At 37.2% G+C, this 14,656-nt stretch overlaps 1 protein-coding gene across 1 annotated transcript in view; it reads left to right on the forward strand.

The window, feature by feature from the left end:
* The first annotated feature begins 3,563 nt into the window (after positions 1–3,563).
* Positions 3,564–14,656, forward strand: part of LAMA2 (laminin subunit alpha 2) — a 536,992-nt gene continuing 525,899 nt past the window's right edge. The window contains exon 1 of the mRNA XM_054697817.1: positions 3,564–3,772. Within this exon, the coding sequence (XP_054553792.1) occupies positions 3,658–3,772 (115 nt within the window). The 5' untranslated portion in view covers positions 3,564–3,657. The remainder of the gene's footprint in view (positions 3,773–14,656) is intronic.

A 14,656-nucleotide genomic window follows, 5' to 3' on the forward strand; every position in this document is an offset into this window, starting at 1 on the left:
GCTGATCTGTATACATAGGTATGCCTAGTTAAACTTCAGTATCTGGGGGTTTTGCACCTACAGAGTTAACCAACCAGGGGTTGGAAATATGTACTCTATAGTTAGGCCTATGATGGTTGCATCTGTACTGAACAAGTACAGACATTTTTTTTCTTTTTCATTTTTCTCTAAACAACACAGTATAACAATAATTTACATAGCATTTACATTGCATTAGGTATTCTAAGTAATCTAGAGCTGATTTAAAGTATATGGCAGCATGTTCCTAGTTTTATACAAATACTGTACGATTTTATGTAAGGGACTTGAGCATTTCTGTAATGGGTCCCAGAACCAATTCCTCCCTGGTCGTAGGGGGAAACTCTACATATTGATATATGTCAGTGAAAAGAGAGTCCAAAAATAAATGCACACAAATCAACTGACTTCTGAGACGAGGTCATCAGAAAAATGCTCTTTGTCAACAAATGGTGTTGAAATGAACAGATATCTGCTTGGAAATAAGAAAACCCATACCAATCCCTTACTTCACAGCAAACACCAAAATTTACTGAACTATAACATAAACCTAAATGTAGTAGAAAAAACAGTAAAATCTCTACGATACTAAAAATTCGGAGGAAGCAAAGATTTCTGAAATTCAATAGAGTATTAAGCTCAAATGAAAAACTATGTTGAACTTTAATTAAGAAAAAATTAAACAGTTCAGCTCTTGGCAAGTAGTCAAAAAACTGAAAAGTCAAGTCATAGACTGAGAACAATGCACTATATTAAGTATATTTGACAAAGAACTTTTCTCCAGAAAATACTCAAATCTTACAACTAGTAATAATATGACAAAGCAATTAGGAAAAATGAACAAAAAAATCTAACAGATATTTTACAAAAGAAGTAATAGAAATGGCCATTAAATCCATGAAAACATTTTCAACATCATTAGAGAAATTCACTATCATTAGAGATACCACTATGGAACAATTGGTCGTTAAAATTAAATAATATTACCTATGGGTAAATATGTGGAGAACCTACAAGTCTTTCTATGTTGCTGGAGGTATATAAAGTGGTATGACCATATTGAAAAGCAGTCTAAGTTTCGTATAGAGTTAATACCAAACAACACAATAACATTACTTCTAGGAATTAAGAGAGATAGACCTATGTCCATATAAACATTGTATTCAAATATTCATAGCAACTCTATTCTTAGCAGTTAAAGCTGGAACAGTCTAAATGTATTTCAACAAGTAAATATACAAACATTTGTGATATTGATATGTCCATACATAGAATACAATTAAATAATGAAAAGAAATATATAAAGTAACAACTTGACTATTCCTCTAAAACATTGTTCTGAGTAAAGGAAACTGTATGCTAAAGGTTATTATTGTATTATTTCCTTTGTATGCGATTTGAGAAAGTGAAAGTAATCTGTAATGTCAGAAATCAGATCAGTGATTGTTTCTGGGATAAGAGTTGGGGGATTTACTGCAAAAAGACAGAAAGAAAACTGTTATAATTATAAAAACAGACTATATTTATTGGGATAATTGTCAAATGGATTTTGCATTTTTTTTTTTTTTAAGATTTATTTTATTTATGCAAGTGCTGGGGTACAGGCCAGATGCATGGGAGGGTGAGAGGATTCACCAGAGACAGAGCGGGGAACAGAACAGGCAGACTGATGAAACACACTGCTGAGGGGAGCAGCGGGCGAGAGAGGAGAGGTCTGCTGTGCCATGTGGGATTCTCGCCTTGTGGGATTCTCGTAGGCCCGGATCGAATCTGCTCTGCAGAGGCTGCGAACAGCTTCACAATGTGGTGCTCAACCTCTTGTGCCACCAGGGAGGCCCGGATTTTGCATTTTTTAAACATATCTAATGGGTACATTTATTTTACATACGTTGTGCCTCAATTAGGTTTATTTGAAAAAAAATTATAGCTCTGATAATACAGTATTAAAATTTTGGTTAAATAATTTTACATTATTTCCCCCGTGTTGAATAAAAGATGTGGAGTTGACAACAGAGATTATAGTATTATCTTAAGACTTGGGCCAAAGTCCACGTTGGGATTTCCACAATTTGGAACAAAATATAGTTTTCTAGTACTAATATTAACCAACCTAAGTAAGATAAAAAATATTGAGGGATATTCTTTCACTTCAGCAAATTAGCCAAGGGTTCTCAATCAGTCCTATAGGGAACAATAACCCTTTTAACTAAAAAGACATAGATAATATAATCTAAATTCAATATAAAGTTTTAAATATCAATTTAACTCTTAAGTATAAAATAAAAAGGAAAAAAGTCATCTACACAAAACAATATATATTTCAGTATTTGAGTGCTTGGGTAAAACCATCTTGGAAGGCAAAATGCAGTAGAAGCCATGAATACCTATTCCCAGAGTCACCCTAGTGTAACAAATAGGGTGTTACAATATTGTCCTGGAGAAAACACCCTGAGCAGCCTTGTTATCAGTAATGTGTATTTCTGAAATGGCATACAAATCTTGCAAAAGCTCGAAAACCATGCCAAAAATCTTGTTTACGTACAAAATAGACACAAATCAGGTTTCAAATATAAAGTAAGGTTTTTTTTACAGGAATGCATAGTGATCAGAAGTTAAGTATATGCCTCAGGGCTCTAAGGCCAGGAGTACCGCTATATCACTGAGTAAACCCAGACATTTGCAAGTCTTAGAACCACCCAGCAAGGAGCTCTTTCAAACTTTACTAGAACCCTTGCCCCTATAAAAAACAAACACAAAAGGAGCAGTCATCCTAATGGTGGAGTACCAAAAAAAAAAAAAAAAAAAAAAAAAAAAGAAACAAACAAAAAAACCCTGCAAAAATTCCCTTGTGTTAAAGGGAAGAAATGGACTGGAGGACATGAAATTTCCAATCTGAAAGGAAACAATCGCAAAGTCCTTTTATCCTCTTTAAATGAATGTTTCCCGACTGAACTGAAACCTAATTTTAACCTTTAGATTGGTCCTAAACATTACAGTGGAGCAAGGGGCCTTGTATTACTCTGCCCTTCCTTGTTACCCGCAGTCTATGAAGCACTGGATGTCCTGACTTGCTTTGCAGTGTCCTTACGGCCCATCTTCTGTCCCCCTCCCTGGTAACTTAGCCTTCCAGGCCTTGGGGACCATCCTGTCTCCAACGTGGACACCTGGAGACTCTGCCTGCACACAATTTTGACAGACCAGGAGGTGCACTACCCCGCTTTGGTCAAGTTCCTTGTGCAGAATGTTCACGATTAATGTTTACCATATGCAGGGATTTCATAGACCACAAAGTGCTTTCATGCCAATTACATCCTTTTAAATTAAAGAGGTTCAGCCAACAGATCCAGCTTAGCAGTGATTCCCTCTTAGAGGGCGGGACGCTCTAAGAAGGGCCTTTTTCACGTAGGACGCTTTAAGGGCCTGAGCTTGTCTTCTGCAGGGTGAGTGCCTGGGAAGGGGCGGACGGGGGAGTGTCCTCTTTCTCCCCCCACCCTCGGGGCTGTTGAGCCAAAACTAGTGCGGGCTGTCTCCTCCTCTTCTCCAGCAGCTGCTGCTCCTTGAGCTCACAACCCCAGGCCGGGGCCAGGCGGCAGCGACTCCGCAGGCTCCTGGGAAGTGGATCCGCTCCGGGCCACCGCGATGCCTGGAGTCGCCGGGGTCCTCCTGGCGCTGCTGCTGAGCGGAGGCGTCGGGGGCGCCCGGGCACAGGAGCCTCAGCAGCCGCCGCGGCAGACGCAGGCGCATCAGCAAAGAGGTACAGTTGAGGCACGGGCTCTAGGTTGCACCCTGTGTGGGGGCCGGAGCTTCCTCATCGGTTCCTGCCTGGGACAGTGACTGGCCCGGGATGGCTGTTTGCTTTGCCCTTCGGGAGTGCGTTTTGGGGCAAGTGAGGCTAGCTAATCTTGATGCAAGTTCATGTCCAACTCCCTAATGGTGTGGAGGGGAATTGCCTGTCTACCCTCAAAAGGGCTTGAAGCATTTTTCATTGTTCATTCCTTTGTGAGAGTTGTTGTAGTTTATACCCTGCCAATTGATTTCCAGAATCTTTCCAAGAGGCAAACTTTTAACCAGTTGGACAAAAAAAAGAAGTCTCTCCAAATTAGATTCCATCCCTGCAGAGAAAGTTTCCTTTGCTGTGTGCTTCATCTTGGAACTTTATGGAGGGCAGCTGATACTTTTTCTTTATTTTAAGGGACTTTGTTTTCAAGTAATTTGAACAGGGTTTGGAAAATAGTTAAATAAGGGGATTTTCCCCCCCTAACAAGGGCGCCCCCAGCATTACCTTTTTAATCACGTCCTATTACAGGTATTTTATTTTATTACTGTGAAGTAGATCCTTTTGCATAAATACAAAGAAGACTTTTGTGTCATCTGTATTTTAATTGAGACCATCGTGACCAAATATACACTTGAGGGGACACTGGAAAACAGTTGTGTTTAATATAACAAAGTATTCTCTTCAGAGTGCCTCAATGTTTATATGCATATCATTTCTGACTCTTGGGATTCTTTGAAGAGTTACTTTATGATCATGAATTTTAAAAGAAGCACATGAGCAGCATTTTGAAACATAATTTGTGATGCATTATTCCAGCAAACATTTTTGTAAGTTGGAAAACATGTATCAAAGTAAAAAATATTTAAGAAATACTTGAAGTTCGGTTTTAAATATCAAAATATTTACCCTGAGTACAAAATCTGGAAGTTTGTAGCTTTTGAAAGTTTTGATGAGGTTGAATATGCCAGAGTTTTGAAATATACTTCTCCCTTTTTCAGTGAGCTGGAATAAAGCTCTGGCTCACAGCTATGAGCATTTTTTATTCGTAAAACCTAACATTTCTAGCAGTACTTTTTCATTTAAAGAAGTGTGAAAAAAATACCCTAAGCGCCTTGCTACAATAATAACTCCCTGATTAAAATTCCTAGAATAAAAATGACCTTAAGTTCAATGTGTAACTTTTTTTTCCTATTTTTGCTCTTCCTTCTCTAAGAGGCAAAATGGGGTTGATGTGACTTAATTAATAGACATTTAGAGATAGTGATTTTGAGAATATCTCTGCAACTGATTTTTAAAAAATATTACTTTAAATATTAACCTTGCTCAGTTATATATGTTTGATAATACCTAATACTTTTACGCTGTTAGGCAGCTGGGAGTGAAGCATCCAGGAGCCCCAGTTCTTCTGTTCACTTGGAGGAGTTCAGACTCAGCACATTCGGAACAGGGATCAAGTGGTTTCCTGAAAATTTCCCTAGTGTTCTCCTCACCTTTCCGATTTATTTTCTCCTCTCCCAAACTCCTTCCCTCTACTTTCATCTCTTCTCTTCCTCTTTTCTCTCCTGTTTTTCTCTCTCCCCTTCTTCCATAATTTAGAATAAAATTCACTCCTGATTTTTGTGGTCTATGGTTTCAGGCACAAAGGGGAGATGAATGCAGAGACGAGAGTTTATACTGCCATTGTTTGAAGAGATCACTTAGGCTATGTGTATATATATATATATATATATATATATATATATAGAGTTTTATATATATATAAAACTCTATGCAAAATAGCCATACTGTAGAGTTAACCATAACTGCTATTATTGTGTATTTTATACAACATTTGTCATTTACTTGTAGTTGTCTCTGGGATAAATGGCTGGAAGCTGTTAGTAGTAAAAGTATATATAAAGCATATTTTATACCTTAAATTTGTATAGTGCTTCAGTAATTTAAAATGCCTTATTACATGAGCTTATTTCACCTTCAGGTGAACATATTATTTTTATTGTTCTTATTGAACAATTTAAAAGGCTTTGAGTAGCTGTGATTTAAGTTAATACAACTGTTTATAACTTAATTTTTTACAGAAAGCACTTCTAGCATTGCTTATGATAAATTTCCCTTTTTATGGTACAAAATTTATTTATTTCCATTTACTATGCCAGGTCATTTTTATTTTCTAATGTTGTTTCCTTAAAGCAAGCTCTTAGTGTAGACCATTGGTTATAAGTTTGGCTTATGATGAAAAGTATTTTCTTGGCTCTCATCAGCTTTCTCTTTTTGAGTATACTAGCACTTAGCTTTTTGGTCAAGCACTAATTTTTCAGAATGCATTCAGAATGTTTTTCCTTATAGCGAGATTACAGTTTATTACGAATATTGACATGAGGTAACCATTTTGAAATGTTGTGATTGCATTCAAATCTTAACCAGATTATTTGTTTTTAATTTTTTTCTCTAAAATCTTGTGTAGTCTCTATAGTATACTGAATATAGTAGTATGGATAACTTTGATTTGGCAGGATGATATTCCAAGGAAATTCTTTAACTAGATTTAAGATTGACCAAATAGGAGAATAATATAGTCAAAGCGGCCAAAGAGGGTCTGCATTTCAACAAGGCAGAGGATAAAATCTTTTCCTGCTATTCTTGTGAATAACAGGTGGAAATAGAAATGTAGTGGTAGATAAATTGCACCTGATTAAAAAATAGTTTCCAAAGAATATTGCAGGGTGAATGAAGGTCAGTCTGGAAAAACACCTCTAGTAGTGTGAGACACGGCTCTTTCTGTTCATTTGTCTTGGAAATGGCTTGATGAAATAACATAAAATCCCAGTTTATTGGAAATTCAGGTGGCCCAAAATCAATTCAGATTGGCTAATATGAATAATAACAGATTCAGGAATGTTAAGGGAAGCTATAATCTGGGACAGAACCTTTATGGAGTTGTTCTTATTGTTTGTATCTAGATATTAAATAATTTAACTTGCCCTCTTCTGGATACTTGTTGTATCGTTTATATGTATGAGAATGAGCACAAAGACACACTGGGAAATGGTAGACTGCATTACAGCCAGTTCAGCATGAACTGAAGGTTAACTCGCTACAGGAAGGTTAACTTACTTTTCTAAAAAAACACTCAGAAGCTGATGGGTTGGGCTAGAACATATTTGTTTCCTTCATTGACAAATCAATGTAAATTCAGAGGAGGAAGAGTAGAATGGTCAGGAGTCTGCAAATATTTTTAGAGGATGATTATTCCATGTAGAGGTTGTTAATTTGGAGAAATAAAGACATAGGAAATCGTAAATGATATCCTGGGATTTTGGAAAAGATTGCTAAATAGAAAAAAATGGGAAATTGTCCTTTCTAAATTTTGAATTGAGACCCATAGAAGAGTGTACAGAGACACAAGTATAAGTTCAAGAGGATGGGAGGAAATCTGCTTCCTGCACTCTATTCTTCCCCATTCTGAACTGTTCAGAAATAATTGGGTTGTGTGGAACCACTAACTTCTGGAAATGTCCATGCAGTGCTCAGGTGTACAACTTTTCAGAGATGATTTAGGATGGAAAGCCTCTTCAGAGTAGAAGTTGAGACGCTAGTCCTTTTCCAAGTCCAAATTCTAGTACTACATTCTATTGTCTTTGGAGTGCATATTTATACTTCTGAATTCTTAAGTGTCAAGAAAATATTAAACACATATGGATGTGTTTTTAGAAGCCTTCTGAGATAAAATTAAAATGTAGTTGAGATGATTCTTACTCATTTTTGGCAAGCCTACATAAAAATTTCATGTGAAATTTCTACATCACCATCAAGTGTACAGTTGTAAAATGCCTGGTGTCATAAAATGTGAGAATACTTTATAAATTACCTGAGAACTTTTCAGGGGATTTATTGTGACTGTAAACCTGGTATTAAATTTTGTTGTTGGTTTGTTCACTACATGCTGACCTAATAGTTTAGTAAAAGTGATTCATAACAGATAAATGTATGACAGAGAATAAGAACAAATTCTGCACTGAATGTTAACACTATATTCAATAGGTGTGGTAGAATTTTTTTATGTTATAAATTTTATATTAGCCTTTTTATTCATATAGTCAATACTTATAAATTGCTTATCAATGATATTCCTAAAATTTTTCCATCCTAGGAATTCATGCAAAATACTGAACTGAATCTATATTAAGATTTGCTAGGAATTATGAAAATTATTGTACATTCTCTGTTCATTCTTTGTTAATTTTCTTCATTACTGCCACATATTCTGTAGTAACTCTAGTCTTTTTCTTCTTTAAATAGAATTATTTTAAAACTGCAATAGGTATTCCAAGAGTTCTACCCAAATATGACTACTATGAGGAAATAATGAGTCTATATTTTTATGGGTGGTATTTGATTACACAGAAAGAAGAATTTTTGAAGTAGATTGGTTTGAAATCCTGGCCCCATTTCTAGGAGAGATGAGAGGCAAGAGATAGCACTCTCTATATGGGTAGGGAGCAATCTATTTTTTTTTTTTTTGCAAAGAAGAACTGGGGTGTAGTCCAGAGGTATGGGGGTTGGGGGGATGAGAGGATTCACCAGAGACAGTGGGAGTATAACAAGCAGATTTACTGAAATACACTGCTAAGGACAGCAGTGGGCCAGGAGGAGAAATTTGATCATAGTGGCGATAGCCCTGAGTCTTAACCCTGAGGCCACCAGGGAGGACCGGTAGAGAGCATTCTTAAAGAGCAAAGGAACTTACACACAAGACATGTCTTGAGTGGCCACAAGACACATAGATCTGTGCCTACCAAAAATCTTAAATGATTATATAGAAGACTTATCTGGGTTCAGTTATGTATATAGCCGAGGTGGTCGCAGTAACACCTTACTCTTTCAAGGCTACATCGTTGAAATGACTGCTAGCATGGAAGTAGTAGACAGAATGTACATTCTGAGGGGAGGAGCAGGGTCAGGAAACTTCAAATGTTTGCATCTATTTCAGGATTGACTGGTGGTCATGGCCTCTCAATGAACTCATTCAAGTAGTAGGATATGGAATTCTTATGCATTTCAACTACATTGTTACAACTATGATTCAAAAAAGTATATTTTTTGGTAGATTTCACATCAGCATTTTCTCAGTCTCCATTTTTCTAAAACAGATCATGTCATTTTTATTCATACATTTATTAAATATTGATTATTCATTGACAATAACTAATATTGCTAGACATTTCATCTTAGACCTCTGAGACTGAATCAGTATTCCTTCATTTGATCTAAATAGATTTAAAAGTGAACTATAAAAAAAGAAAATTCACTTAAACTTTGTATCAGATTTCATATCTCCTTTCATGATCTGCTTTAGAATTATGAGACATGATTCTGAGACACAATGGAAGAGGAGGATTTGGAACTTAATGGGTTCCAGAATAGGGTGACTGTCTGAATTTTAAAGCTCAAAGGATGTACCAAGTAGAAACTGATTTAAGTCAGCATAACTGTGCTACCATGTGGGTGAAGCATAGCTGGAAGAGTTTCCAAGCAGTATAATAAAAAGGAATTGTGACTCCAGGTCATCTGTCCAGTTTTCTGTAGGTATTTTAGTTAGCAGCTTCAGACTATGTGAAAAGATTGGGAAGAAAGCATTGTAAATTGCCCAAGTGTTTAGCTTCCAATCCAGAAGATTAGGGTTAGGATTTGTGTATCATCACATACAACTTTAAACTGGGTAGCTGGGCATGAACCATGGACAGTAATCCAGTTGTCCTGAATGAGAAAACAGCGTGGAGGTTAGACAAAGACAAATCTCTACTGGCACATGGTTCTCAAGATTCATGTCAGACTCAGTGTATAAGAAGTGGAGACTCATTTCTGGGCTCATTCTTGGTAATACAAAGTTCAAATGTCAGAATTTGTGTATGAAATTGGTGGGTTTGTACTATATGTATTCAAATATGGTTAGTGAATGAATGTGTTCAGTGGGTAAAATAGATTCCCCCCAAAAATATCCTTGCTCTGTGGAATTTATATTCTGGTTTGGTGGCAAAGTAGAGACAGAAATAGGATGAATTTATGATGACTAAGTAATATAATGAATACATATAGTATATAGAATGTAGTGAGAGATGAGACCCCAGAATAAACCAATACAGCAGATAGGAAGTCAGGAATTCCAGGAGCAGAGGGAGGCTGGTTGCTATATTAAATATTGTTAAAGATTGACTCACGGAGAAGTTTGCACTTGAGCCATTTGCAGGTGACTTGGGAGTGAATCATACATGTATCAGATAGAAAAGAACTTTAAGTATACGGTATAGTCTTCTAAGGGTCTAAGGCTGGAAGATAATAAGAATGATAAAGAAAGGGAGGCTGGATCATTGTAAAGTTTTGCCTTGCAGTCTGAGTGAGAGGGCACGGTTTTGAAGAGTTCTGAGCAGAGTTAAATGAATGTATAAGATCATAGTTAATATTTCTTTTCTTAAGCCTCCTCTAATCCGCTGGGTTAGAACTATTGTTCCTGCCTCAAATCTCATATTCATATAGCATATTTTAGTGTCTCCACATTCCGTAATATTCTAACTTAACAGTCTTATTGGTGAGCTGAAGTACATTTTTAAAAATTTTGATTTTCCTTTTGGCGTCACAGTCCTATTCCATGATTAAAAAAGAATATTAAAAACCTCAAAATACCTCAACTATAGTGAATGTCTACCTATCCTTCTGTTTTGCTCCCAGTGTATTGAGAAACAAATTTCTTGAATTAATTTTAACTAAGGTAGATGCTAAAACAAAAATAAGTTATTCCCATATGAACATAGCTATATCCACAAATTCTCTTTGTTATTTCTTTCAATATCAAAACTAAAGTTTAGATGTTATTGCAAGAAAAATGACAAAATGATGTATTGATCTGATGACTTTGTTTATGAAATGAGCTTTGATATGTTACCTATTTTTACAATCAGAAACTTATTCAATGCTCTGTTTCGATTTTTATAACCTCTTTAGGAATTACTGTCTCTCAGTAACCTTTGGAGTAAAGTAATGCAATTGTGACTTGACTAAATTCTTTCATTTGGAACCAAAGTTAGATGAAGAAAACTGCATAGCTTCTGTCTCAATATCCTCTTTTCTCCTTTCCTGTCTCCCTCCCAATCTTTGATTTTCCCTCCCTTTCTTCTTTTTAAATTTCCTCCTTGGTATCCTGCTTCTGAATAAAACATGGCTTTCAAAGAGATAATTCTAACAACTATAACTTTTAAGAATATGTATAAAACAAATTGTCATTTAAATTTTTCATCTTGGGGCCTCCCCGGTGGCGCAGCGGTTGAGCGCTGGGTTGCGAAGCTGCCCGCAGCCTCTGCAGTGCCGGTTCGATCCCTGGCTGCTCCCCGGCCACCAGAGGAGGGTCCCACATGGCGCGCAGACCTCTCCTGCCGCCCGCTGCTCCTCTCAGCAGTGTACTTCGGTCCCTCTGCCTGCTCTGCTCCCTGCTCTGGCTCTGGTGAATTCTCTCACCCTCCCGCGCTTCTGACTGTACCCAGTGCTTGTATAAACAAAACAAACAAACAAACAAATAAATAAAACATGCCTCTATTAAAAAAAAAAAAGTTAAAAAAAAATAAATTTTTCATCTTATTAAATAAAAGGTACTGATAATTACTACCTGAAGAGAATTTTCAGACATAATCTAAATTTGCATGATGAATTAAAGGCAGATGTTTTTTAAAATTAATTAATTAATTAACTTGTTTGTTTTGTTTATACATACACTGGGTACAGTCAGAAGCGCGGGAGGGTAAGAGAATTCACCAGAGCCAGAGCGGGGAGCAGAGCAGGCAGAAGACCGAAGTACACTGCTGAGGGGAGCAGCGGGCGGCAGGAGAGGTCTGCGCGCCATGTGGGACCCTCCTCTGGTGGCCGGGGAGCAGCCGGGGATCGAACCGGCGCTGTAGAGGCCGCGGGCAGCTTCGCAACTCAGCGCTCAACCACTGCGCCACCGGGGAGGCCCAAACTTGTCAAAGATCTTTAATATGGGTCAAAAAGAAAAACTGTTTTCTAGTATCTAGAATATGAATTTTAATTTGGGACCTTTATGCTATTTAGTTTTTATGTAAACATGTAGCATTTATAAAACAATCATAGAGGACAGTCTATTAGTGGCTGTTACTAACACTATCCTGTAACTGGTCTAAGTTTTTAGTTCAAATAGTAAGTTCATCTATGCAGATTCTGAGTGATAAAGAACTGAGGAGCTGTATTAGTGCCTGGTGCTCAGGAAAGGCTTCTTGTATGATGCTAGCAATGTTTCTCCAGGCTGGTTCTCTCAATTGACTACTGAGCTTTGTGCTTCCCGAAGGCTCTCTAACTGCATCCTAAGTGCCACATGCTTTAGATTGCTTTAATAGTATCTAGTGCATTGTGAGCAATAACATGTTTATTTACATAGCAGAGCTGTTTAGCAGGTCATTATAATTATATTCATTTTATAGTAGGAAAATTAATGCTTACTAACTCGTTAAGGGCAAACACAAATTTTAATTCTTGGTTGAGAATTAGAAATTAGAATATGTTCCTTTTCCTGATTTTATAGATCCTAAATTTTCATCTCTTTTGTAGTTTTAGATCCTTATTTTTTATAAAATATCATGAAAAAATTGTATCTCCATTTCTGAGTTATGTTGTTTAATTTGAAATTGGAGATTCACTGGATATTATATTAATATACTAGAAGAATAAGAAATAAAATGTGTGGGCCTCCCTGGTGGCCTAGGGGTTAAGTCTCAGTGCTATCACCATAACCACCCACTGCCACTGCCTAAGTTCAATCCCTGGCCAGGGAGCTAACCCACATATGGCGCTGCAGACCTCTCCTGTCTTGCCTGCTGCTCCCTTCAGCAGTGTATTTTAGTGAATATGCTTGTTCTGCTCCCCACCATCACCCCCAACACCTTTGGCCTACACCCCAGTTCTTCTATGCAGAAATAAATAAATCTAAGAATATGTGTAGTTCTCAAGTGTCTTTTTTGTTTAAACACACACTAAAACTGCAGAAACACACACACACACACACACACATGCCCCTATACAATTTAAAACTATGAATAAATTCAAAAGTATTCAACACATTTTAGCCTTTAAGATTTTGAATACTGGACACTGGACTTTAAAAAGATGTTAATTGACTATTGTCTTTTCCAAAGGCACCTTACATAAGTTATTTCAGTAGGCTATACACATATGGACTTTATCAATAGTATATAAGGAGTTCTCTAGATAATAGTGACTGTATATGTTAGTGAATGAGAAAAGCAAGAACCAAAGTCAAGTACCTAAGAATCAGAGCAAATTTAATCTCAAAATTCCTTCCGAACACTGATACTTATTAATGTCCCCATGAGAAATTTGGAGATACAAAAACTTTAAAGCTCCTCTTTTGGGGTACACTATAACACAAAGTATCAGATGTTTATTTCTCAGAACCAGAGTTTCAGGCAACTCAGCCCAATCAACTCCCCATTCCTCCCAACTCTGCCACTCTGCCAGCTCTGTGTCCAGAGGCATGGTGTGGCAAACATATTGAACACCTTGGGTGGGCTAGGCAAATGAATAAGTAACAGAGCCTTCCCCAGCAGTCTTTGTCCAGTGAGATGTCCTTCTGATTCTGAAGCTTTCAGATTTCATAGGTCATTAAAATTTCAAAAATAATTTAAGCCACAGATACAGGGTAGCTAACTTGTAGGAGATGGTTTTTTGTTGTTTTGTGGTTGGTATCCTTTTTTGTATTGTTAGGAAAATCTTTTTTAAATTTTACATCAAAAAGTAGATCATTATGAAAGATAATCCTTTTATATTGAATAAATGTAACTCTTTAAAAAAAATCCTTCTGAAAAAAAAGTAAACACTGACATCTTCATAAAATGACTTAGAACTTCACTTGAAGTTGAACTTCAGTTAAAACAAAATTTTGTAAGCCACAAACATGGAGAGGGTGTGCATGTGTGGCCTCAGTATGTATATATGCAAGTATATCTATATCATTTATAGTTTATCATGCAGTTAATCTATTTAGTGCTTTGCCATTTATTTTTTTAAATCATTAAGTTTTATCAAAAAGCTAGAATAAAGGAATCTATAATCTGAATTTTTAGAAAAACCCAGTTGCCTTGATAAATGATTATGAACTGTAAAAGAAATTGTAAATAAGATCATTGTATTTCTTCAGTCTGGTAGCCATACCACTAAATTTTTAAAATAAATAATCTCTTTTAAGATGATTGTAACATATTCTAAAGGAGAAAGGAGGGTTAGTAGAATTTGCTATTTCAAATATATTTTTTCTAAAGTCTATAGTGTAGGGTAAAGAAAATATCAGGCTTTTCTGCCCTTCCGCCATTAGGATAGATGATGGATCCTTGTCCTGAATGCATGCCTGATGGCGGGCACCTGGAATAGGGTGTGGGCATAGGTAGATGGGATTCAGCTGAGCTAAGACTGTGCTTTTAAGGGCGGCGTCACGGGGGGACGCCAACAGCCCCAGCAGCAGCAGCAGAACCTGAAGGAGAAGCTGAAGCAGAAGCAGAGAACGCCAGAGAGCCCAGATAGAGTGAAGACTTGCTGGGGGCTGGGAGGCCTGCCAGCCTCCCAGCCCCCCAGCCAGCACCCCTGCCTGCCATATGCCTGGTGAACCCCAATAAAAGACCTGCAAAACCACTGAGGACTCTGACTCCTCCTTTACCCGGTCTGCATGGGATCAGAAAACCTGCACCTGTGCCCAGTCTGGCCTCTACAATTGGCGTAAGTCGGCAGGATCCATGCAGATGGGTATTGGAGCCCTCCGAAGACCTGGAGGGACTAAGGAGAACAGAC

Source organism: Talpa occidentalis, unplaced genomic scaffold (assembly GCF_014898055.3).
Source record: "Talpa occidentalis isolate TD23 unplaced genomic scaffold, MPIMG_talOcc4v2.1 talOcc4.2, whole genome shotgun sequence".
Taxonomy (NCBI): domain Eukaryota; kingdom Metazoa; phylum Chordata; class Mammalia; order Eulipotyphla; family Talpidae; genus Talpa; species Talpa occidentalis.